Here is a 26,018-nt window from a genome sequence, read left to right on the forward strand (position 1 = left end):
CTCATGTTGTCTCCTTAGCTGTGCAGCAAGGTGCCAGCCATGTCACATGGGTCATGAGGAAACACCTCCAGGTCAGCTCATTAGAGTTCATGCAAACTAACCAAATATCAAAAACATTCTGGTTCAAAATACAAATGAGGCTTTATACAACAACAAAAAAAGATAAATACGTTTTTTACAAAACGAATGAAAATCATAAAGAAAATGTCCAATGGCAAAAATAGTTTTAAAACATATTCAATATTTTCCACATTTTGTATGGTTCTTCTTCAACTAATTTTGCTGGGGACACCCTGGAACTGCACCACAAGCAAAAGGACCCATGTGGGTCCCCGGACCCCACTTTGACAACCACTGGTTTACTTGGTGCTCTCTAACCCAGCTGAAGCAGTTTGACGTGGGCGATGTGGAGAGCCTGGTGGGACGTTATTCCCACGTGGAGCACGGCATCAAGATGGACGGCCAGGCCTACCTGAGGCAGTTCTACAACGAGAGGAGCCATCACAGGCGGCTGGCCATGATTCGACAGGCCAGGAAAGGCGGCGCCGTCACCCCAGAGGCGTATGCTCACCTCCAGCCTTTCATTCAGAGTGGGAAAGTGGATGTAAAACCATACTGTCAGGTAATCATTACACATTGCACATACATTTATTCTTTTACGAATACAAAATATGAGTGCACTTTTTTGAATGAATACTAAATAATGTTAGGCATCAATTTAAGCCCATTTAATAAATCCAAAATACATAAATCACCAGTGTTGGGAGAAGTTCTCTACTTGAAAAATAGTAGCAATAGCACAATGCTCAAACATTCTATTACAGGTAAAAGTCCTAGGCCTGTATTCACAATGTTATATGTGAGTAAAAGTTCAAAAGCACTGGTACCAAAAGTAAAAGTAGTCATTATGTAATTATGCAGAATGGGAAATAGCAACATCTGCTGGTCCATGATAGGAAATGTAATTTGCACAGCCTAAAAATATATATTAACACCACCACGATGTATGACTGTTCAGGTGAGTGAGGCCAGGTGGTGCTACAGAAACCAGGCATGGAGTGTGTCCCTCAGCACTGGGGCCAGCTGGACTGGGGATATGATCTGGCTTGCCACTGGTTGTAAACTGGATGTCAACCAAGATCCATTGCTCTCTGGAGTAATGAAGGAATTCCCGATTCAGGTAGGTCAAACGGAAACAATAGTACATATGCACGAGAAAGGGAGTTTGTGTAGTCGTTCAAAAATAATTATTACATGGATACCTGTACATAACACAGCGGTAAAAGAAGTATATTTGATGCTGTCCAAATATGGCTAATGAAACTTTCTTTTGCGCCTGTCCATATTTCGGGATATTTGTTCTAACATGCTGTGGTACTTCATTTCCCCATGTTGCAGGTAATAGACGGTTGGCCTTGTATAAAAGAGAGCTTACAGTGGGCACCAGGGTGCCCCATGTATTTAATGGGACAGTACACCGCACTTCAGGTACCTCTACACACTACTGTACACAATGTAACATTTTGTGTATGTTATGAGGAGGGGTTATGAGCAGGGGTTTCCAGGGGGTTTCCCAACAAATAGCATCAGAATCAGGTGCACGATGTTTTTCAAAACATCGTGCAAAAAAGGGAAACATATTGAATATTTTTTAAACAAATTATTTACATTGCAAAATGTAATTACATAGCAAACACTGCATGGTTTATACAGCTGAGGAAGTGTCCAGTCAGCTCTATCTGTGCATGTAGGCAATAGATATGATACGTAGCTTGCGGAGTTAGTTCTGGCAGATACTCGAGGTGCTCATTCAGTGCTATGCAAGTCACACATGTCATACGCTGTCGTGGCAATCAGCTGACCATTTGGGCGGGGTATTTAATCTCACCCAAGGCTGCATTTTTTCTGCATTCCTTCAGTGTTCCTGGTTGTCGTTATGAGCTGTTTGCTCCCACCGCCACCCCAGCACCACCAGTGCAGGCTCTGCTATTTCTGTTCCCCTTTGGGGGGTTGTTATTGTATATCTATCTCCCTGCTCTTAATGGTTAATGATGGTTGTATAATTGCATAAAGTGAAAAAACAGCAGGGAGAAAAATGTAGCAGAGCCGAACGCCAAGATAAAATATTATATGCATACTCATATTCTCATAATTATATTTGTTCAATCTATTTGTGAGTTATCTGACAGAAATAGATATTGCGGCTTACTAATTCTGTGAATCTTTATTTTTTTCCCTATTTTCCACACGAGCACAGGTGGGACCTCATGCAGTGAACCTGGCTGGAGGTCAAGCAGCAAGCATGCGAATTGCCAAGGATATCATGCACCGCCGACAGCAGCAGTCCACAGGAAGAGCTTCTGAGATGATTGCGGAAAAACCCAAGGCCGAGGAATATATTCAACACATGCACGGCCTTTTATGGTTGTGAATTATGACACTCATTCCAAATACACAGCGGCCACACAGACCGTGTGTGTAATCTTTCATCCATATGCTACTCCTTTTAGTCAATATGCACTTTTGTTGGTTGTAAATATGCTTAGACAGTAATTGCATGCACAGATGATGAGGATGACTTCAGGTCATCAGGGAGTGTTATGTAACAGGCAACAAACGGATTCAACAGAACCACCCGAGTCCCGACTATGTTAACCTTACTGTCACAAATCTGGGAACATTTTATATGGATATACACGTTTTATTGAAGTATAGATTTCAAGGCTGGAAGGTGGCCTGAAAATAGATCTGAGCAATGGTCAGTTATTATGGCAAACATCAAAGAGGAAGAAACATCTGCACACTTGTTTCTAGAGCTCCACAAGAGACTTACTTTATTATGTTTTTAAACGTGCAACGTTTCGACCCTTTAGGTCTTCATCAAGCAAATTATATAACATGATATAACGTAAATATTATTGCGACTGTAGGTCGCAGTTTACTATGAAAACCTGCAAAACCTGTCAGTCACGCTAAAACCTGTCAGTCAGTCCGTCCGTCCATTTATGGAGCTGACTATCATCACCTGGATCTCCATAATATGAAGATCACGACACTGACCTCAGTGACCTCAAACCCTGGATAGCCATACATGGAGAAGACTGGATCATAACCTACATCTGCATATATGGAGCCGACCAGCAACTCTACATCTGACCTCACTGACACCAGATTAATAGTTTAACTCCTGCTTCTCAACTGTGCCGTATTAAGAAGCTCTGTGGTTTCAGTGCGACCTCGCCCTTTAGGACAAATGCCCTATTATGACATACCCAGAATAGGGATGTTCAGGTTTATGTTGTTAACAGTTAAACTTTTGCATAGAAATAGTGTGACCATTTCAGATTGGTGGATTCATTTATTTCATCACCAGATGTCAATGAGAAAATGTAATAACAGGATACTACTTAAAAATGTTCCAGGCAAGATTATATAATCTGAGAAAATATTTAGAAACTTGTTCAAACAGAATAAAAAAGGGAAACTAAAAAAATACCACGTGTTTTAAATGACTTAATATGGAGCCAAAGAGACAGGCAGAGAAATCATTTTGAGCAGCTAATGTTAGGGGATTTTCACAAGCTCTCAATTTGAGGCCATATGTTTAAGATTACAGATTTCATGATGACAACTCACAAAGTTCCCCTGTTTAAAATGGGAAGCGTAGCTTTGCCAATAAGCAATGAAATTCACCATCTGCCTTTGATGTGTGTTTGCGGAAATATGTTTGTGGTATTTTATTTTCCTGTGTTTTTCGATTAATGAATTCTGTCTCCACCAAGAGGAGCTCTTCCTTGACCATAGTTATTACCATAAGTACTGACTGTCCCACACTCAAATATTGCCAACTTGTTATAAACTCCAGAATACTCATGCAAGTTCAAAACATCAGGTCTTACTGTCTCTCTAGTCTCTATACATTCACCTGTAGATGTTGGTGCATCAGCACTGTGGCCAAACACATGCAAGAGTTACCCACAATTTCTCACAGGGATGATTGGCTGCGTACGTTTTGGTACTTTGTTGTATTTTTGTCATTTTGCTATATATTTTTTGCTGTTCAATGGAGTGGTGTAACCACTCCATTGAACAGCAATGTCTGTCCCTACTGTATGTATGTCTGTTTAGAGTACCAACAGGTGACAAAGTGGCGCTGTTGAGCTTCACACTGTGCACAGGTGCATGATGGGAAGCTGAGCTTTTAGCAGCCATTATGTGATTTCGGTTGTGACAGTACAGTACAGTACAGTACAGTACAGTACAGTACAGTACAGTACAGTACAGTACAGTACAGTACAGTAGATAGACCCCCTGGGGACCCCCACAAGGTAACTCTGTCATTTCTCGACGTGGGATGGCTCACCGGAACCGGGCTGGCACCCTGGGCGCGTTGCTGTGGGCCTGGAAGTTCCGGGGACCCCCACACGGAGTTGCACCACTCACTTCACACGGGTGTGATTTTTATAGTGTAATGCATTAGTATTGAACAAGAACCTATTTTTCCCACCGTGCCATATTGTATTTGAGATTGGGTTTCACCAGATTGTTTGTTGGGACGTGTGCCAAGGTTCAAGATTCAAGGTTGTATTTTATTGTTACATCTTGTGTACAGTTACATAAGAGTAAAACTTATTTTTGTTTGGCATCCTTCAGACAATATGCAGCAGCATAGATAACATAACATTCAAAACAACTAAAACACAGCAAGCACAGCAAACAAAAGGATAGAATAAAGAGTGCAAGAAAGAGCAATCAAAGAGTATCACAAAGAATCACAAAGCATAACAAAGAAATCACAAGTGACTGGGTGCTCTTATCATCATATATCATTATACATGTACATCTCATTCTGGCCAATCACAATTTGCGTCCTCACTTTTGTCTTCAATGTTTGTGTTTATGTAATTTTTGTGTTTACGTAAATACTCAAAAAGGGCCATTCATTTTCAATGGCATTCAATGTTTGTGTGAGGTCAATGTTTGTGTAGGTAGCGTTTTCCTTTGCCCTGTTTTGCTCTGATTCTTATCAGTTCGTTCATGTATCTGATTGTACCCCCAATCTGGATGGGTGAGTGGTCTCTGGGAGGTCTCCTGTATTCGAAGATCACCTCTTTTGTTTTGTCGACGTTGAGAGCCAGGTTGTTCTCCTGGCACCATTGTGCCAGGTTCTTCTGTCCTGTAGGCTGTTTCATCATTGTCTGTGATCAAGCTATGACTGTGGTGTCATCTGAAAACTTGATCACTTTGTTGGAGCTGAACAGAGCCACGCAGTCATGGGTGTACACAGTGAACAGGGAGTAGAGAAGAGGGCTCAGAACGCATCCCTGAAGGGCTCCTGTGCTGAGGGTCAGAGGGGTAGAGGTCGTTGTGCCCATATGGACCACCTGACGTCTGTCTGTCAGGAAGTTGAGTGCAGCTGCACATGCAGGCTTGTGTTCAGAGTCAGACCCATCCGTATGGCAGGGGATTATACATGGTATTGTTTGTTGTAATTACTTAAATTACTTTCATTGCTTTGGGTTTTGCGTATTCTATTTATATATTTTGTATTTGTTTATTTGCTGTGTATGTTTATGGAAGACCCTTGCCTTCTCTCTATATCACCTAGCTGGTCTTGGACTTATGATCATGATTTCGCAGCTACAATAACCCCTAGCTCTTTCCTTCTGTATTTTAACTTGAATATATGTTTATACATGTTGAATAAACTTTTTAAAAAAAAGTACTATGCTGTACACCTCATGTGCCAGGTCTCCAACAAACACTCAAATCAGGCTTCTGGCCAAACATGAGGCCTCAAACCTGGTCACCCCTTTTATGCACTACCCTTAAAGGGGCAGTACTACATAAGTAAAACCTTATGTCAGTAGGGCAGGGGTTCTCAACGTTGGCCATGTCTCGCACGACCCCCCCCCCCCCCCCCCCAAACAATTATTTTCTTCTCTATTTCTATTTTTTTTTTAATAATCTGGGGACCCCCCAAAATAATTTGGCAACCCCCCAGGTTGCAGTAGGGCCTACATCTTCCAACACTGCATGATTGGTGATGCTGGGGACCTCCTCCCATCCCCCAGTTATGTGGGTGAATGTAGCATCATAGCTATGGCTGGTGGGTTCATGCCTTTAAACAGGTGTGTTTGCTTACGCTTACGGTCACGTGATCACTGTGGGATCACACAGCTGCGGGGCCACATCACAGGCACCTCACTGCAGGGTACCGTGCTCACCTCCCCGCAACAGATGTTCACCCCTGAACTATGACCCCCCCCCCCCCTCACTCAGCTCTGCTCGCCTCGTCCGGTCTGACCACTGAGGAGGTGGAAACGTGACAAATGTGTCAGAGTGCTGGTGCAACGTGAACTATATTGCTGGAACAATAATATGGATTTTGTAGTAACAATTAGTAACAATTAGTAAATCTCTCACCAATAGGGAAATTATTCATATTAAATTTAGCATACATAATTAATAACCCCATTTTCCCCCTTTTTTACACTTTCAAAATTAACACACAGGATGTGACTGTGTTAATTTGTAACATTTCAATTTTCCCTCGTCTTGTCCATTCATTGGTTTTCCAAGTGGAGTCCAGGGGACATCCCAGGGGTCTTTGGAGGAGTTCCAGGGGGTCCCCCATGTGAAAGCAGTTAATATAGCATCATAATCATTTTAACCACTTTATCCATTTATATGTTGGCTATTCAAAACTAGCAGATCTACAAGCTCACAGTGTGTGGGAGCTTGTAAATCTACACTTTTTGGTATTGGCACAAAACCTTTTCAGATCGAGGTCCACAGCCAAATATATCAATATGGGGGTCCTTGACATGAAAAGGATGATGTCGCTCGCACTCCTGAAAAGGAGATCTACAAGCCCACAATGCATCGATCACACCGTTGACACATTCTGCTAAGTATGAAGGGGAATCTCAGCCCATGAGAAGATGCAACAGATGCAACTATGGACGCAACAGTTTAAGAGTTATCCAATTAATTTGATTTAATCAATAACATAAATTATATTGTTAATCTAAAATAATCAATTAACAATCAATCCCTATATTAGGATTATCATTGTAGGCACAAATCCTTCACTTCAAGTTCTTTAAAGCTCACAACATGTACACTGTTGTGCATTAAAGGTTGATAATTTGATGAAATGGAAACTCAGTCTCATCTGGGGTTCACACCAAAGGCTTTTCCTTGCAATAAAAGGAGGCTGTATAGCCGCATGCACGCACACATGCACACACGCACAGAGAGAGAGAGAGAGAGAGCGGGAGAGAGAGACCATTACCATACTAATACTGCTATGCACTCACACTAATTGGGAATCACGTCCTGAGGGTAGTTTCCTGTGTTTTCATCATCATAAAGCTACGCACGCACGCATGCACGCATGCACGCACGCACGCACGCACGCACGCACGCACGCACGCACGCACGCACGCACGCACGCACGCACGCACGCACGCACACACACACACACACACACACACACACACACACACACACACACACACACACACACACACACACACACACACACACGTGCACAACCTTCTGACTCAGCCAGAGTATCCAGGAGAGGTTCATGCCAATAACTTGTGCTCCGTCATACGTCGGTGTCTCACACCTAAAATAGCATATCTACAAGCTCACAATGTGATGCCTCTGCGACATGGTGTGAGCTTGTAGATCAGCTCTTTTCGGTGCGTGACACCATCGTCTCTCAGAGTCTCAGCTCAATGGTGGTGTGTCCAGCCAGGCATGTGGGCTCTCTGTAGGGACGTGGGCCTCATGCAGATGCTCATGCTATCAACAAACATATGATCTGAATGCCATGTCTTGTCAGTGGAGACTCTGAGAACATACAGTAGTGGCTCTCAAAGTGGAGTCCAGGGGTCCTTGAGTGGCTTCTAGTTAACCATATTCTATTCAATTATATTAAAAAATAAGTGAATAGATCTGCTATTTAAAAAGAAATTAAAACATAACGGCTTGAATCCTAGGTAAGACTTGAAAGTTGGATTGAAGAGTTTTAATAACATTTTAATAACCAGAATAGTCCACAAACCTGAGCTAATCTAGCTATATATTTTCCAAAGGTTAAAACTAGTGGCATGATGACGTTATGCCCTGTGGAAGTCACTTTCTCTTTCTCATGTGGAATGTGTTTCACTCTGGGAGCGCACTCAGCGCACCCTGTCAGTTTAAATGACAGACTCCACTCAGCGCACCCTGTCAGTTTACATGACAGACTCCACTCAGCGCACCCTGTCAGTTTACATGACAGACTCCACTCAGCGCACCCTGTCAGTTTACATGACAGACTCCGCACTGGCAGGATCACATATACGTAACGTGGGTAACTCACACATTGAAAACACAGTAACTATAATGGCGTTACTGAATGGGAAAGGGTAACTAGTTACCTTAATAGTTACCACAAAAAGTAGTCAAGCGCTACGTAACGTCACACATTAGGAACGCCTTAGAAAAGTTTGAGCAAGGCTTTTACCACAAAACAGTAAAGGGCTTCCCCTTACATCGTTTTTTTACAAGGTCCAAAAAACATACTTACACATTCCAAATCCAAATTCTTGGATCATCTGGTATTTCAATCTCTATGATATCAGAGACAGTAGACATGATGAACTTCCAGTAATCAATCAGAAGTGGACAGCTCCATTATGTAATAGGCAGCCTTCTGTTATCTTACATCTTTGGAACATAGGGGAAATACCGGTACTCCTATCAATCTTGTGTAACCTGAGCGGGGTAAAGTAAGTTCTATGAAAAATGTTAAATTGCATCTGTCTATGTTTGGTGGAAATCAGAACCCTCTGAGCCCTCTCTAAAATGATTTCCCAATCCACATCATCATAAGTGCATCCCAAGTCTGTCTCCCATTTATGTTTAATGTTCAATGTATTGTACTGTACAATGTATTGTACTTGTATTGTACTTGTATTGTAAACGTATGTTTTCTCATGCCAATAAAGCCCTTTGAATTGAATTGAATTGTATTGTAAATTGGTAAATTATTGTTTAGAATACTATATATGGAGGAAGTTAATCCTTTAGTTGAGGTGATAAGAGTACAAAACATGTGATCCTCCAGGGGGGATTTTTTGGTGTGTCCAACTTGTCCAACTTCCTCCTTAATATGATCTTCCCCATGACACAAGCTGAGTAGTAGTTCTTTCTCTCTCACTTGTCGAATAGTTTCAGAAACGTTGTGGTTGAGCTGTCTGTGCATGGTTGTTGTCGACATCAAATGCGTAAAGCGCATTGCAATAAGGAAACCCTCCCCAGATGATATCTCCTATGCTGATACAGTAGCTGTGTGGCCCTCACGCTCACACCTGCCCTTTTTGAGTGGTGTAAACCACTCATACAACTGGCTTTTTGAGTGGTGTAAACCACTCCTACAACTGGCTTTGTTAGTCTGTGCAGAAAAAATGAGCATGGTTGCTATGTTCACCCTGTTCACCCGGGTGTGATTTCATTATTGAGTGGTGTAAACCACTCCTACAACTGGCTTTGTTAGTCTGTGCAGAAAAAATGAGCATGGTTGCTATGTTCACCCTGTTCACCCGGGTGTGATTTCATTACGTCAGACATGAGTTCATTACGTCAGACAGGCTATATAAGACCTTACACCACTCAGTTCACACGGGTGTGATTTTTTAAATTACATCACTCTATTAGTTAAAACACTCTCTCGCTTCCCATTTATTTGTTGTGGCCTAGAGCCTGGTAAAAGGGCTATAATTAAGTGAAGTGAAAACAAATGATACAAATTTATTATGAATGGTTACAATCTTTTGTAGCATGATACTCTGTCCATTGCTGTAACATCAATCATTACAGCCAATTAAAGTATAATAAAAGCAAGCAGTTTAAACAAATATAAAACAAATACAATTCTGTCAATTACCTCATTCACACTGTGTGTGTGTGTGTGTGTGTGTGTGTGTGTGTGTGTGTGTGTGTGTGTGTGTGTGTGCGTGCGTGCGTGCGTGCGTGCGTGCGTGCGTGCGTGCGTGCGTGCGTGCGTGCGTGCGTGCGTGCGTGTGTGGACCAGACATGGTGATTGTAATTCCCAATGTTATTATTTTCCTCATAACCTTGATTCACAATTCATTGTGATACAGATACATAGGAACTGTACCATGTTGCTTCCATTGATACGAGCTGGATCAAACGCACGCAGCCCACCCATGCGGCCCACCCTGACCACTTAACAAATCTTATGGAAGATTTTCAGGTCGGCGTGTGTCCAGGAGGTTTCGGGAAGCACGTGGTCCAGCAGGCCTCCATCTGTTTGAAGAGAAGGAAACAGGAAATAAAGACCAGCTTGTGCGAGCCTCTGAGGGACTGCTCTGTGTTGTTACAGCGCTGATATGTCTGTGGTTTTGGGTGTGTTTGTCTGCTTGTTTTATTATGCATGTGAATGTCGGCGGTGACTTTACAACCTTAATGAAAGGCTCTCCGGGAAAAATCAGGACATTTCCGACCACAGCTTAAGGCAGTGATTTTTGTTTTGTTTCATTTCAAATCAAGGAACGGCCCAGTTTAATATGCATTGGGCCGCGGACCCTCAATTTGATACCACTTAAAGGACCACTTCACCACTTTTCAACTTCTCTTCCTATAATTGGTAACTAATGTTCATGATAAAATACCACCATTTTTTCCTACTCAGTCTGTGTCTCATAGGAAGGTTGTGGGCAGTTCAGAAACCCGTCCACCAGTGACATCATCGATGTCACTGGTGTCACAAGCTAATAGAAACTGCAGGCTTTCTTTTCCTGAAAAGTTGCAATGCAAAAGTTGAAGCCATTGTTCTCACGATAATAAAAATCTAAATATATTTTAAAACAAATGTTGTTTGTCATCATCATTGTAAAAACAATGATGATGATGATGTCACTGGTGGACGGGTGTCCAAACTGCCCAAAGCCCTCCTATGAGACACAGACTGAGTAGGAAAAAATGGTGGTGTTTTATCATGAACATTAGTGAGGACCAATTATATAAAGAGATGTTGAAAAGTGGTGAAGTGGTCCTTTAACACTTACCTTATAGTCCACTTGCCAGAATGTGAACCCAGGCATGTTGCGTACACCAAGTTTTATGTTAGAAATGTTGAGTATGGGCAAGTAGACTATTAACCCAATCTACACTGTAACTGTGTTTATGTAATAGTGTAATTAATTAATAGTGTAATTAATTGTGTAGGCTAATTTTAGGTGTAGACTGATGAGTGTCAGCGGTTATAGTTTGTGTGTTGTTTTTTTTAAAGATTAGTTTTTTGGCTTTTCTGCCTTTATTGATAGTATCAAGTGAAGAGAGAAGGGGAGAGACATACAGAAAAGGTCGTCATGAACGAACACGCAACACGCTGTCAGGCTAAAACCTATTATGTGGCGGCATGTACCTGAACCACTTGGCCAGCGGGCGCCCCAGGTTAGTTTGTGTGTTGTCTGTTGTGTTGTCTTGTGTGGACCCCAGAAAGATTAGAGACTGCCTCTGCGGTAGCCTCGGAAACCCAGACGTTTTATTACCTCTGTGGTGGCAGTGATGGAAGAAGTACTTACATGTTTTATTTAAGTAAAAGTAGCAATATCCTATTGTAGAAATAGTCTGTTAATGTAGCCTACAAGTTTGGTATTTAGCTACTTACTTTCAAATGTATAAAAATCTATAGCAAGGTATAATAATAGCAGATCTAAGTTCACGTGTCGCAAAGTGGCGAGCCGTGAGTGTGTGTGTGTGTGTGTGTGTGTGTGTGTGTGTGTGTGTGTGTGTGCACGCGCGCACATGTTCGCATGCCTGTACACTACCGTACAAATGCATTTTACAATGTTGTTGAAGGGAAAGCGATGGTGAAAGTTTGGGTTTGTAATGAAAAGCAGAGTGGGTTTAGCATAGGTCATTGCACGAGTGTAACCTCGCTTATAAGCATGAGACAGTAACAGGCCTGAACAGTAAGATGCCTGAAGGAGGTGAACGTACAACAAAACCTTATTTTCATTTAATTCTATACATTTTATGTATGATACCAATCATGTCCTACATTAAGCATAATAATTCACAAAAATAAGTGTTTTAACATCTGTTCTATCAATTATTTTAGCAATTATTTTAGCTGTCTCAATGACAATATTAAGCATAATAATTCACAAAAATAAGTGTTTTAACATCTGTTCTATCAATTATTTTAGCTGTCTCAATGACAATAAAATGGGTTCATCCCTGGGATCTCATCTAACATAGGCATGAAATTCTATTACTGGAGGCTGAGAAACACTTGGATATAAATGCTAAGAACAAACGGAAACCCTTCAGCATTTCTCTACTGTAGCTTGTAAAACTATTACCCTGCTTGACAGCTCAGCATTTCTCACACAGAGAGAGAGAGAGAGAGATAGAGAGAGAGAGAATTCAATATCTTTATTGGCATCATTAAAAAGTACACACTATATAATAACCATTAAAAGCGCCCAAATGGATACAATCGCAGAAACGCCAAAGCTTGTTTCCATTGTGGAAACAAGTGTGTGTGTGTGTGTGTGTGTGTGTGTGTGTGTGTGTGAGAGAGAGAGAGAGAGAGAGAGAGAGAGTGTGTGTGTGTGTGTGTGTGTGTGTGTGTGTGTGTGTGTCTGTGTGTGTGTGTGTGTGTGTGTGTGTGTGTGTGTGTGTGTGTGTGTGTGTGTGTGTGTGTGTGTGACTCTGACATTATGTAACTCTTCATAAAATGTGTCCATTGGTTTACGTGCATCAATAAAATGTTTGTTAACTGGACAATAATGCGTATTAGCCTCCACCAAAACGCCTATTGGAGGAAGCTGTACTGTAGCCTATACTAAACGGCATAGTTCAGCAGAAAGATTGAAGTGCTCAAGTGCAGGGGTCATCAATGAGTTCGTAAATGGATAAATGTCTTCGTGGCAAGACTTGTCCATGTCTTCTCCAACTTGTCCAGACTTATATCCAAAGATTATATGAAATCTGCTCAATCTACTCGTTCCACATCCTCTCTATTTGCGTGTAACGTCAAAATTAAGGAGCATGTGAGTGATTTCCATCCGGCAGCAGCTGCCATCATTCATTCAGCTGCCAGATTTGATGACTTCCAGCTTACACTGACTGTAGCTCCCTGTCAGTGCATTATAGTATGTCCACATTTCAATACTTTTACTTCTACTGTACTACATCTCTATAATATTGTACTGTTTACTCCACAACAATTATTTGAAAACTTTAGTTACTAGTTAGCCTACTTTGTAGATTTGTATTATTATTACAAAAAATATTGTACATTATTCAAGCCTACAGTAATATTTCGTCCATTTGTAAATAGAGCTATTTTCAAAATACTTTAATACATTATACTGTGTACATTTGAAAACTTGTGAAATGGGACATCCTACTTAACATTTGGTACTTTCAGTATATTTTGATGTATATACTTTTGTACTTTTAGTCAAGTAAACTTTTGAATACAGGACTTTTACTGGTAAGAGAGTAATTCTACAGTGTGGTATTGATACTTTTACTTAAGTAACAAATGCTGTGAATACTTCTTCCACCTCTGCTTACAACTGAACTTTACCCTACATTGCATGCTTTTCTATAAACACTGCACTCAGTATGGAAATATCATTAGTGTTACAAAACTGAATCTGAAACTGAAACATTTTATCTGTTTTATTTATTTTTATTATTATCACGGTGTATTACTATAAGCTCTATACTGCAGTTGCAATTTCACGCTTTCTGGTGAAATAACAGCGTTCTTGCATTTTTGGGATAACAATGTGAAACTGTTGATTTTGTCTTTTAACTTTCTTTCACAAAGTTGCTTCATGAATTGATTAGGCTACACTCAAGTGTAATCACTTAAGTGTAGCCCAGCGCAGAAACTCGAGATGTTTGTAACTTTGTATGCTTTCAGGCATAAAAAAAAAGACAATAAAAATGTGAATGGCGAGGTCCCAAAGCAACATGTAGTCTGGCCAAATCTAACAGGTGTGATGAACACATCCATAGCAAATGCAAGTGTCTTGCTTTCTTTGCAATTTAGTGTGAGTTTTAGGGGATTATATGCAGATCATAACTTAAAGACAGCGATGTACAGCGTTAAAGATGATTTATACTTTGCATGTCGGTGTCGTGCGCCGAAAATAGCCGATCTACAAGGTCACACTGCTGACCTTGTAGATGTACTATTTTCGATATGCAACACTTGCACAAAGTAGCATCTTATTTGTTTTGCTGCACACATATCCAGGGAAACTTAATTAGGTCTGGTTTGTTCAGCCCATAACTCAGCATATCCCATAACTCCATATGTCTTCCCGAAAAAAGCAAAAAGAAAAGTGCCATGAAATAATACATGAAATGCTTTTAAATATAGTAGTTGTTGCATGGGTTGACCGTCTTAAAGTGTTGTTGGATGGCTTCAAACCACTCATCTAAGGCTGGTTATTTAAAATTAAATGACCTGCACCATACTGTGGTGTTTGAAAGATGAACATTTTATCCAGGTTAAAAACAAATCACAGTGATGGATAATTTGATGACTTGTTTACAAATAATGCCAAGTTAGACATTTCTCCCTATCTATTTGTCCGGTCAGAGATGTCTCTATCATCTCTAACCCCTGGCCTATTCATTCCCTGTTTACATCTTATTGTTCATATCCCATAGTGTCATATGTCACCATGTGCCATCCGGTTGTTCAGATTTCACTGCCCTATATTATCATTTATAAGATACATTTCTGCCGCCATACTGTCTCTATTACACTCACTGTATTTCTCCAGCAAGTTAACTTACAATACTATAGCCCTGTTTTGATTTTAGCCTACATGTATTTGGCCTTGGCAAGTTGATAGCAGCTCTTGGAAGGTGTCAACAAAACCAACACACTATCAGGAGACAGCTGTAGACCCTTGTTTTTGTAGGGAAAGAGAGTTTTATCAGGTCATGATGACCACAGCCTTCATGCTCTCCCGGCCTGAAGTGACATCTATGTGCTGGACGAATGAGATCGACTCCACGTGGGTCCTCGCCAACGTGGGAAGCTTCTCGTCCAATCACAACAGTCCAAACAAGTGGGACGTTCCTCCAATCACAATGGACAAACAACATTGCGTCATTTTGACTATAATTGTATTATCCACGGGCAGAAGAGGACTTCGGGCCCGCTCAGACAATTGGACACTTGTAAATTATTATGTAATGTATTTCCGAATGCGACACATAAAATTGATCTTACTAACTAAAACATTCTAAAACCCTAATTCACTCAGTTGTCCTCGTTACCGCGTCTTTCTATTTCGGGTCTTTCTATTTTTAAGGGTTTTTCTATGGTTCAAAAAAGGTTCTTCATCCATTTCCGGGATGCTATTTTAAGGTGGCTGTCTTGGTACATAACTTCAGGATTTAAAGGGCAATTCACTCATTTTAAAGGTAAAGACAGCACTACATTTGGGTTTAACTTTGTCTCTTTTTGGTCTCATGGTTCTCATACTTACAGTCCTTTATAACTATTAGGTAACTATTAAAGTATTTATCTTATTATTATCATTTTTAAATCTATTACAGGACCTCAGTTCTAACAGTCTGATTATGTTCTATAAATGTTGTCTGGGCTTTAAGATAATCAGGCACTTATAATGAGCTACTTATTGTTTGTTTGGCCAGGGTACTCATTGCTGATGAGCCCTCAGAGTCCCTGTGGTCCAACACGGTATATGACATATTAGTTTCAACAGATCACAGCATGACTCCAAATGATCATAGTGTTTCAAAAGGTCAGAAACTGTGTACATTAAATGTTTTACTGAGCTGCGGTGTCTTGTCTTCTAGGTCCATTCTTAATGACCACGAGGAGGAAGAGATCACACAGGAAGCAGTGCTTGTTTAAGATGTGTTTTATGGCAAACGTCTGAAGATGTCAAATGCATATACTGTAGTTATCAACATTTATTATAACATGTGTACACATGTTTGTGTGACTATGAATGCAACCGCTCTGTACTGTTCAACTTAACCCATTAACACCTGAAGGCCAAAAATAGCAGATCTACAAACTCATGGCACGGCACGAAGTGACTCGCTATGAGCTTGTATTATATGAGCTTGTATATATAGTGAGACTTTGTATATACAATATAATGCGAGACTAGACGTTCATGCATGCGGACTGAAACATTTACATTCGAAGGCCACGTAGCAGTCTGAACATCTAGCTAGTAGCCTACATTAAAAGATAAATTGTACAAGTGGTTGTAGTTTTGATCATTGAAACACACGTTATTCATCATGAACTATGTGTCACCATACTTTAGGTTAGGGCTTAGTTCTGTTCTAAGCCACAGACAAACGTATACAGTACGTGTGTGGTCAGTTACCATTTGCAAATGAATAGTGCTCTGCATTTTCTCTCATCTTGCTCTGTCTGCTCTGCTCCGAGCCAAGCAAACACAGAGTCAAGTGATTAAGAATACGTGTAGTGGGTGGAGTGTGGGTATAGAGCAGGGGTGTTGTCGGCTTCTTGTTTCCCCGGCATATTACGGAGGTCTGGATCACATTTAAAACACATGTTACTGCTGCGTCAAGGCTGTGTGCCGTTCAGCAGCTCTGGATGCAGAGATAGAAGGATGTTATTGGTGATATTTGATCGACGGAGAGATGATCAGTCTCAAGAACACAATAAAAACAAAACATTGTTAGGCAGGAGGACAGCAAGATGTGCAGATCCACATCCAGAGGTACAGAAAGTTGTTGAGTGGCTGCTGTCAGAGCCCAAGGCCCTTTAACACAGACACGTCACAGTGGGTTCAGGGAAGCTGTGAACTGGCCAAGTCTAGAAGTGAAAAATACGTGGTGGATACCCTAATGACTGTATGAAGTAGCTTCCTCCAGTGGCTGGGGGGAGTCTGGGATCCAGACTAGAGGTGGGAGTTGGAGTATAAAGGGGAGAGGAGAGAGAGAGGGATGAATAGGAGCTTGAATGCAGAGGAGTGTCCACATATCGTCTTAACAAAAGGCCCTGACAAGTCTCCCAAAACTAAGCCCTGGGACACATTTGGAGTAACGTGGAGGAGAGAGAGCATCTAAAAAAGACAGTTGACAAGTTGACAGGCTTGGAGGGGAATCCTGATTTACACGCCTTCTTTTTTTTCTTCTTCTTTTTTCTCCCAGTCATTGCTTGGCTGCTGCCTGGTAGCCTATTTAACTGGACACCTCAGGACCAGCATCAAAGCTTCCGCAGTATTAGGTGCTTGTTTTAATGGCTCTCTGCTATCCATTTGGCTAGGGTGTTTGTCTGGGTGGCAGTGACAGGTTTGTCTGGGTGGCAGTGACAGGTTGCGTCTGGCTCAGAAACATACATTAATACTCCTGTGCTCCTGGGAGATCACATCCAGAGGACGAACTGTGTGTGGTCTGGGGACTTATTGACCAGCCTTGGAAACGACTGGTCTCAGAGAGTCAGCCTGCATCAAGTATTTTTTTTATTTTCTGCCAAAACGACGACATTGCTTCTTGCAATTTGAGACTCAGCGCTATACTCTAAAGCACAGACCAAACAGGAAGGGCTGATAATGAAGATCAAACGCACTCTGTGCAGAGTGTCCTTTATAGTGATGCTGGTGGTGGAGCTAAGCTGGCTGGAAGTGAGCCATAGCATGCACAGAGAAGGGGGGAGTGGGGTAAGTGGTCATAAACTATATTCTATTATGAAGTGCTTGGTTTAGCTTCATGCATGTCAGTGTAGCAAGTTCTGTAGTGTGCTACAGTACTTGCTATACTGACATGCATTTTTATTCTACCTATGAGGGCGAATGCCAAGTCATTCATTCATTTCAATGAGAATCGAGTTTTTGGGGGTTTTTTTTGCTGAAATTTGCAAATGGCAGCAAACCGCTCCATTCCCATTGAAATGCATTTGTAGAATCTGCCCTCATACTGTAGGTAGAATAAAAGTGTGGTTCGACCGTGCCCTAATGGTTTTAGGAGCATTTGTTTGAATAGATTATTTTATTTTACTTACTTTACTCTTAATTTCTTAACAAAGTAACGTGTAGCTTCTCTGTTGTTTCCCTAATTCATAAAACTCACTTGTGCAAAACGTGCACACACTTATGAAATCACGTGTGCACAAGTGCACCAAAAAAAGAGTTAAATTGTTTTGAGTTAATGTTCATAACACTCACGTCGTCACACTGTGTGTGTGGTGTGGTGAAGTGTGAGTGTTTGCAGCATGCTTCTGAATGACGCAACATAATGCAGGCTGGGCATTATGTTGCGTCACTTGTTCTGTGACTTGTTCTGCATCACAGTGCGGTTTTCGAATGTCCTCAGAGTCCTCAACCCACCACTGGTCCACTCCCCACGTCCAGTCTCTTTCACTCTCATGCCCCTCTGGCAGCGTCATCTCTCTCTTCCTCTGTTCATATGTCATGTTTGTGTTCATGATGCTCCTATTTTCTCCACTCTGTTTTATTCCACTTCCCTTTTTCCCCACAATTTGCTTGTCAGCCCTCTCCCCCCCTCTCCCTCTCTCTCCCTCTGGTTCTCATTAGCGCTGCTCGTCTCCCCGGTAGAAACTGCTGAGAGGAAACCTCCCTATTTTTGTTGTTATTTCTTCTGATTTAAGTGGAAGCAGTCAGCCAGCCAGCCAGCCAGCCTGCCCCACCCTCTTCCCCAACATATTGAACAAATGAACACATCAGAGGGGATTGTGTTGTTACAATTGTCCAGAGGAAATAAAGAAAACATTGTGCAGACAAGTGTGATATTATATGAGTGCAGTCCCTGCGTGCCTTGCCTTCTGACCCAGCAGTTGAACTGCAGTACAAGCCAGTCTCAGGGCTTTGGCCTTCTCAGCCTCATAAATGAACCGAGGAAGTCCTCATGTTCAACTCCATCCGCTCAGCCACATCATGCCCTTGGCTGCTCTGCGCTACTGAGAATTCTCTTTTAACTTTTTATTTGGTCAAGCAAGAAATGGCAGTAAATGTCTGAACCAAAACACTGAGGCACATACTGTAGGCTTACATGAGACAGAGACATTTGATGTTTTGGCCTTCATTATTGCTGTTGCTGTTTTTTTTTAAGTGAAATATAAATATAAAACCCAAGTGTAAACAACATGAAAGACATGCAACGCATAATGCTTGGCAAGCTGTCCATTTGACACAGAGAAATCTGCAGTGTTGTCTTAACTCTGAGAATGGATGTTGGATGCACTCTAACGCAGGGATCTTCAATGTTATTCAGGCCAATTAAGGCCCCTTAGCTGAGAGTGAGATGAAGCAGGGACTCCCACTACATGTATTGTATAAAACTGTGTTGAAACGTTTTCATATATCTCATAGATAGTTAGACGTGTTTGACAGTACTGTCATCAGTGTTGTACAAAAATAATAGTAATAATGAATTGCATTTTTATAGCGCTTTTCCAAGTGCTAAAAGCGCTTTACAATGGTTCATTCATTAATACATTGGGAGGTGAAGCGGCGAACAGTCGACGCCAGCGTCCTCTCCCACATTCACACACCAATGGTGGCAAGCTCACACCGACCAACTCATTGGAGGCAATGTAGGGTTCAGTGTCTTGCCCAAGGACACTAAGACGTGTGGACAGGAGGAGCCGGGATTCGAACTGCCGATCCACGGATCATTATGTTATTACATTTTTTTGAAATATACACATTATCTTGTCTATTTCATGTGCATTATCAGACATTTAACCTCAAGCCTCAATACTAAACTTGACCATTGGCTCTAGTCTGGACCTGATTTGGTATTTTTTCGCTCTACAGTCTACACCAAACCGCTTTACCAAAAATACAAGCTCACAACGCCTCGCAGTTCCCCTCGTTCCCCTCTGAATCGTATCACTCAAAGATTTGGCAACCGCCTTGTAGTAAGGTGGAGGTGTAGAAGAGGACCCCCTAAGGATCTCAGACCCCTGTAAAATAGGCAAGTCCACACCAATGCTTCACCATGCAATGAGTTGCAACTTGCAACAGAATCCCAAAACTGCACCGATCTTCAATGGGTCAATTCAGACTACCTGCAACCAATTTCAACAGTTTTGTTGGAGACTCATTGCCGTGGACTGGCCTTATAAGAGTTGGATCAACACTACAGATTTAATACAAATATAGAAATCTGAATATTTTTGCAAATTTAATTTAGTAATTGTTGCTGCATTTCTGTTGCCTTCATCTGGCAGGACTGAAACACCCCAAATGGCCGTAGAATATCCTCACCAAATGAAAGTGGGGAGTGGATGAATACCTGCAACAGCGATGGTTTTTATTCAGAGTGAAGGACCTCAACTGGCTATTATTGTTGCTTTCAATTTCACACTTTGACATCCTACATTTAATTCAAATAGGCTACATTTTAATATTGGAGAGCAACCAGATGTGTTCTCTAGAATGGCCACAAAGGGGCGATCTGAGTCTAATTGAAATCTGAGGATGTTTCCCAGCAAGTGGAGTATATCAGGTTAGGTAGCCTACATATTTTCTTTTCTTTCTTTTGCTAAATGTAAGCTGCTTAGATGATGCATTGAGGATGAGGTCATAAACTCACCACAACGATGGTTGTGTCCATGGCAGGTTTTGAGCAAGGAGCAGTGGGAGAGAGAGGTGAGGTCAGCGTCCAGCCTAGATGAACTTCTGAGGCTGACGGACTTCCCTGACTGGAAGCTGTGGAAGTGTCGCCTGCAGCTGCAGCAGCCACAGGCCCAGACAGAGCTCCGCTCCTCTTCCTCCTCCTCCTCCTCCTCCTCCTCTTCCTCAGCGGGATCTCATCGGTCGACACGCTATGCTGCTGAATCCTACAGCCTGGAGATACTCAAAGGTCAGAACAGTGGTTCCTTTTCAGGATCGGGGGCCCTTGAAAATCTCAAAAGCGTTTGCAGAATTGCGGCCCACCTTGACCCATATGACCACTGGAAGGGCAAAGCGGTATCACGGTGAAAACAGAGTTTTAATGGTTTTAAAGAAGAATATATAATTTTCTTAGATAACCACAATTGGGGGCCCACTTGCAATACCCTCATGGCCCACTGGTGGGCTACATATTTAGATTGATAAGGCATATAATAACTGATACATAATAAAGCATTATTATAAGTTAAGCTGCAGTAGCACATACAGTAGGTAATCCAAAAAGTGATGAACACATTAATGCATTACAATTGATTTGTGTTTTTACTCAATTGTCTCTATATTGATGTATAAATAAAGTTATCATTGTTGCCAGCAACCAATTACCCACTTTGGGTGTTGACCAGATTTGAATGCACCTTTGTCCCAATCTTCATAAATAGTAGTTTTACCCCTTTTGTGTCATACCCTGAAGAAGGCAACCTCCTTGCCAAAATGTCAGTTCAATAAAGGTTTCTAGCATCGTGACTACGAGCTGTGCGGCCTCTTTTCTTTCTTTGTCAATGTTTTTACTCAATTAAAAAACATGAATAGGCTACAGGACTTTTTCCCTGTAACAATATTTCTACAGCACATTATTGTGCTGTATTATGTTATTGCTACTTTTACTCCTCCCTTACTGGCATTTTAATAATAATAATAATAATAATAATAATAATAATAATAATAATAATAATAATAATAATAAATATAATAATAATAATAATAATAATAATAATAATAATAATAATAATAATAATAATAATAATAATAATAATGAAAATGTGGTCTAGCGTGTGTGTCTCATGCTGTCTCCTCTATAGCCATAGACGAGGAGTGGCAGCGGACGCAGTGCATGCCCAGGGAGACGTGTGTTGATGTGGCTCAGGAACTGGGCACCAACCCATCCATGTTCTTCAAGCCACCGTGTGTTTCTGTCCACAGGTGAGTTTTTCACCCATTAAGACCTGAGGCCGATTATAATGTCTTCTAAACCAGGAGTTCTTCTCAATAAGGACCAAGGACCCTGCAATTATTTGGCTGCGGACCCCCATCTGAAAATGTTTTGTGCCAGTTACACGCAGAAGAGAAGATTTGTGTTAAAAAATTCAAAATGATTAAAAAACAATCACTTTCAAAATGTTTCCAAATGTTTCAAAATTAGCAGATGTACAGGCGTGCAGTGAGCTTGCATAATCTGCTATTCAGCGGACTGACCTCATGCTTCCTTCTATGCATGAGGAGTCCAAGCTGCTTCTTTTCACCTGACAGGGGAGAGTTTCCCCGGCCGGACGTAGCGCGTGGAAGGAACACATTATTCCGACCAGTTCCTTTCCCCTCCATCAGGTGCCCCGGCTGGCCAGAGGAGGTATAGTTTAGAGACCAGGGGACACGGGGAGAACATGCAAACTCCACACAGAAAGGCGGGTTAACTTAAACTAAGATTTACACTGCAAATCCTGAGTGTTAATTTAACTGAGAGTGTACAGCCAAATGGATCGGGACCGAGTTCCATTTCAGTTCCCCTCAAGGAACTCTGATGGGTCCCTGGACCCATGCTTTGAGAACCACTGACCTGGCTTATGTACTGTATAAAGCATTATAGGGCTTCATAGAAAGAGTATCCCGTTTTAGTGCCATAATGTATTACAGTTTTATGTATTTAAGTTTTTCCCCAACCAAGATACGCCATGTGCACCTTCCTTGTAGGTGCAGTGGCTGCTGCAACAATGAGGGAGTGACTTGCAGGAACACAACCACCACGTATGTCAATAAAACGGTGAGTGCTCAATGTCTTCTCAGCTTGTAGTGGATATTGCATTGTAGATATACTGTAAACGGATCAATCTCACTCTTTCTCTTTTGCTGTGTGTGTGTGTGTGTGTGTGTGTGTGTGTGTGTGTGTGTGTGTGTGTGTGTGTGTGTGTGTGTGTGTGTGTGTGTATGTGTGTGTGTGTGCATGCGTGCGTGCGTGTGTGTGTGTCCTCCCCCACTCAGCTATTGAGTGTGATTCCATTTAAGTTTGGACCGGAGCCTGTGCTGATAAAAGTAGCCAATCACACAGAGTGCAAGTGCATGGAGCCCTCCATAATACGACGCAACGCGAGACCGCACAGGAAGAGTGGGTGAGTCCCACCCTCATTTTTAGTCATTGAGATGTGACATTTACACGAGAACACAAGAGAGGATATGCTACGGCAAATGTATTACCATATATCATATGCTTCTTAACATAATTTGAGCCTACCGTTACCGTATCAGACAGAAAACCCACTTCAGACATTCTGGTTTTTGCAAACAGTCTGGGACACCAAACCAAATGATTTGGCTAATATTATAATAATAATAATATCATAATCTCTGCTTAACTCGCAGTCACTGTAAAATATGTTTTTTTTGCTGTAATTTGAAGCAGCATCTGCATGCGGCTCCCAAATATACAATCATGATCGGAAAGGCTCTACAGAATGCCATACATAGATCTCAGTTAAAAATGATAACACAATGTTTCATTCTTCTCTGCTGGGTGGGATAGCAGGTGTTCTCCTATGCACCACCAAGCAGAAGACTCCAGAAGACTGTGTGCCAGTGGGCTGATCTGGGACTGCATGGCAGAGCTGTGTATACCCTACCCCTCTACCGAACCAGGTATACTGTACTGTAGGTCTTTTGGCTCTTTTCAGCTACAAGAACGAAGCTAGCCCCGTTTATTAGTTCCGAGAAGAGGTTTCATGTCAGGATATCCCTGCATAGGTTGAAATGGGCCAGAGAGGGTTGAAACAACCACTTACATAGCTTATGAAGTCAACCAGTGCCATGTTTTCCCAATGCAATCTTATGGATGCAGTACTGCGCATGCGGACGGGGGTTGACTGGCCAAGCCTGATTTAAGCCTGAGCCTGAAGTTCCAAACGGGGCTAGACGTTTAGAACGAAGCAAGCCGTGTCGTGCTGGGTAATGCATTTGACAGGTTCTGTTGTTCCACATCTACAAGCTTACAACACATTGCAATGTGACTTGTTGTGAACTTTTTTATGATTTTTTTATAATGTAGGCCTACTGTACTTCCCACTTCAGGATGGGTTCTGGTTTTAATGGAAAGGTATAAATAAAATAAAAAACATCATGTAATGGTTGCGCCAACATATCACGTGTTGGGCAACCTTAATGGTCAGCAACGCCCCTGCCTATACGGAAATCGGCACCGAATGGTTGACTATTTTTGCCAAATGTTTGCTTATTATGATATTCCGAGAATATAGGAATTAGGAATATATCACAGAATTAAAGGACCTCAATTGAAACAAGCTTTTGGGCTTTCTTGTTTTTAGGCATTTTGAATTACTTTTCAATAAAGTTGTCAATCAATCAATCAATCAATCAATCAATCAATCAATCAATCAATAGGGATGCTAGGGTTCATGTGGTTAACAATCAGAATTTTATAGACTACTTTATATTTCAACTTTGTGATATTTACGTCATTCACTGGTATAGGTCTTCAATCATCAATCAATGGTCTTGCCACTGTCTGTTGACACCACTACCTTTTATATAGGTTGATATTTATTCATTATTGTAGTGTAAACCTTTGCATTCTCCTGTTTTAGAGTTTCCGCTCAATACATGGATGCCTGACTGTGAGATTGATGTGGAGCGCTGTGACTGCCTTCCTAGTCCGCAGCCGCCCCTGAAATCCAAACCCCTCTACAACTGTCATCTCAACTTTACCATCTGTGCCACCAGGAAAAAACACTTTGACTACAGTTCATGCAGGTACTGTACTGTGGACTCATAGTACAGTCACATACAGTAGCATTATCTCTATTTATTTAGCTATTGTGGAGCACTATAGGTCTCTGCTCTGTTTCTTTGATAATTGAATAGCCCACACGTTCCTGAGTAACGTTGAGCCCTGGTAGATAATACGGGACAGGAGCCCTGGTATAGATACACAGCATTTGCCTGACTAAGGTATATCCATAAATCACTCAAATGGGGAGATGTACTGCATTAGGACTTTACACATTCTCCAAGTATTGTGTGAGCTGCTAGTGCGCTGGTTCTCAAAGTGGGGTCCAGGGACCCCCAGCGGTCCTTGATGGGGTCCCCAGATAAGGGATTTAGTTCGAAACTAAATGGACTATTATGAGTCTGTAACGCTGAGAGTTATGGGGCCAATGGCCTAATGCATACCACAGTGAGGGTCCTTGAAGCTTGAGAATCACTGCTATACAGTGAATGAATAACTTTAATGGATGTTAAGCTTAATGAATGAGTCTGTAGGTTCTACACAGTAAAATCCAGTGTTTATTCTTTATTAGCTTAGAGTGTTCAAATATATTTGTATTGTACAGTCTCTGAATTAAATTTACACTAAGGACTTGACTTTGTATCTTGTGCAAAGTTGTGCATTTACAATGCTGATCAATGGTTCCTCTTTCACTCTTCACAGATGCAAGTGATACCAGTCAACTGTGGGAATAAAATGACAATCTGCTTGCCCGAGAAGCACAGAAGCAGAGACAAAAGACTTATAATTTATTTAGTATTATTTATACCAATCATTTGAACTAATTGCTTTTTTCCTATGAGATATTAACTCACATGACCATGTTGATAAATAATTTAACATGTTTTTCTTGTTTAAATCCATGTTTAATATTTGATTTGTATACATTTGTCCTTTGTGCACTGAACAAACATTAGTTTTAAGTTTGATAGAACACGAAAGATTGATATTTTTTTATAATGTGACCATGTAAAGGAAATGTGTATCATTGAAAATAATAACTGTCAAATTGTCAATAATGCGCTAACTGGTGGTCTTTGTGTCACAATTTCCTGCTATGCAAATAACAACACATTTGCAGAACATCCTCTTTCCTCTATAAATATAAGCTTCCTTTTAGCCCCAGAGTGGCCATGGTAAGAAAAATAACGAGGCTTTGTGGGGTGTGTAATTGATAGAAAATAAGACATTCTATAGGTGAACTACTCAAAGTAAAAGTTCCTTCCACAACTGCACATTATACATTAATCCATAATATA

General features: G+C 41.3%; 2 protein-coding genes across 5 annotated transcripts in view; both read left to right on the top strand.

Annotated features, from left to right (window-relative positions):
- LOC306920105 (uncharacterized protein) overlaps positions 1 to 4,231 on the top strand; it is an 8,254-nt gene extending 4,023 nt beyond the window's left edge. Inside the window, exons 6-10 of one of the 2 annotated variants that reach the window (XM_079496733.1) lie at positions 1 to 71; positions 383 to 622; positions 1,019 to 1,180; positions 1,399 to 1,488; positions 2,258 to 4,231. The exon at positions 1 to 71 is cut by the window's left edge and continues 69 nt beyond it. In XM_079496733.1, coding sequence (XP_079352859.1) covers positions 1 to 71; positions 383 to 622; positions 1,019 to 1,180; positions 1,399 to 1,488; positions 2,258 to 2,431 — 737 coding nt within the window. In that variant the 3' untranslated portion in view covers positions 2,432 to 4,231. The remainder of the gene's footprint in view (positions 72 to 382; positions 623 to 1,018; positions 1,181 to 1,398; positions 1,489 to 2,257) is intronic. The other variant, XM_079496734.1, reaches the window with a different exon arrangement.
- Positions 4,232 to 17,202: 12,971 nt separating this feature from the next.
- Positions 17,203 to 25,894, top strand: vegfd (vascular endothelial growth factor D). 3 transcript variants are annotated; one of them, XM_079496981.1, is made up of 8 exons: positions 17,203 to 17,732; positions 20,655 to 20,898; positions 21,791 to 21,911; positions 22,677 to 22,746; positions 22,965 to 23,092; positions 23,503 to 23,615; positions 24,578 to 24,743; positions 25,423 to 25,894. In XM_079496981.1, exons 1-8 carry the CDS (start codon positions 17,625 to 17,627, stop codon positions 25,430 to 25,432), a joined length of 960 nt encoding a protein of 319 aa, XP_079353107.1. In that variant the 5' UTR covers positions 17,203 to 17,624; the 3' UTR covers positions 25,433 to 25,894. The 3 variants fall into 3 exon arrangements, with proteins under 3 accessions (XP_079353107.1, XP_079353108.1, XP_079353109.1); XM_079496982.1 differs by having other exon boundaries at positions 23,506 to 23,615; XM_079496983.1 differs by having other exon boundaries at positions 22,683 to 22,746.
- The last annotated feature ends 124 nt before the right edge of the window (positions 25,895 to 26,018 follow it).

Source organism: Electrona antarctica (assembly GCF_951216825.1).
Source record: "Electrona antarctica genome assembly, chromosome: 3".
Lineage (NCBI taxonomy): Eukaryota > Metazoa > Chordata > Actinopteri > Myctophiformes > Myctophidae > Electrona > Electrona antarctica.

What these genes read in the sequence shown, in the direction of transcription:
- vegfd (XM_079496981.1), top strand. Translation starts at nt 17,625, where the DNA reads ATGAAGATCAAACGCACTCTGTGCAGAGTGTCCTTTATAGTGATGCTG. An exon ending in CCACGTATGTCAATAAAACG is followed by an intron (nt 22,747 to 22,964) that starts GTGAGTGCTCAA and finishes TCCCCCACTCAG; the next exon opens with CTATTGAGTGTGATTCCATT. An exon ending in AGACCGCACAGGAAGAGTGG is followed by an intron (nt 23,093 to 23,502) that starts GTGAGTCCCACC and finishes TGGGTGGGATAG; the next exon opens with CAGGTGTTCTCCTATGCACC.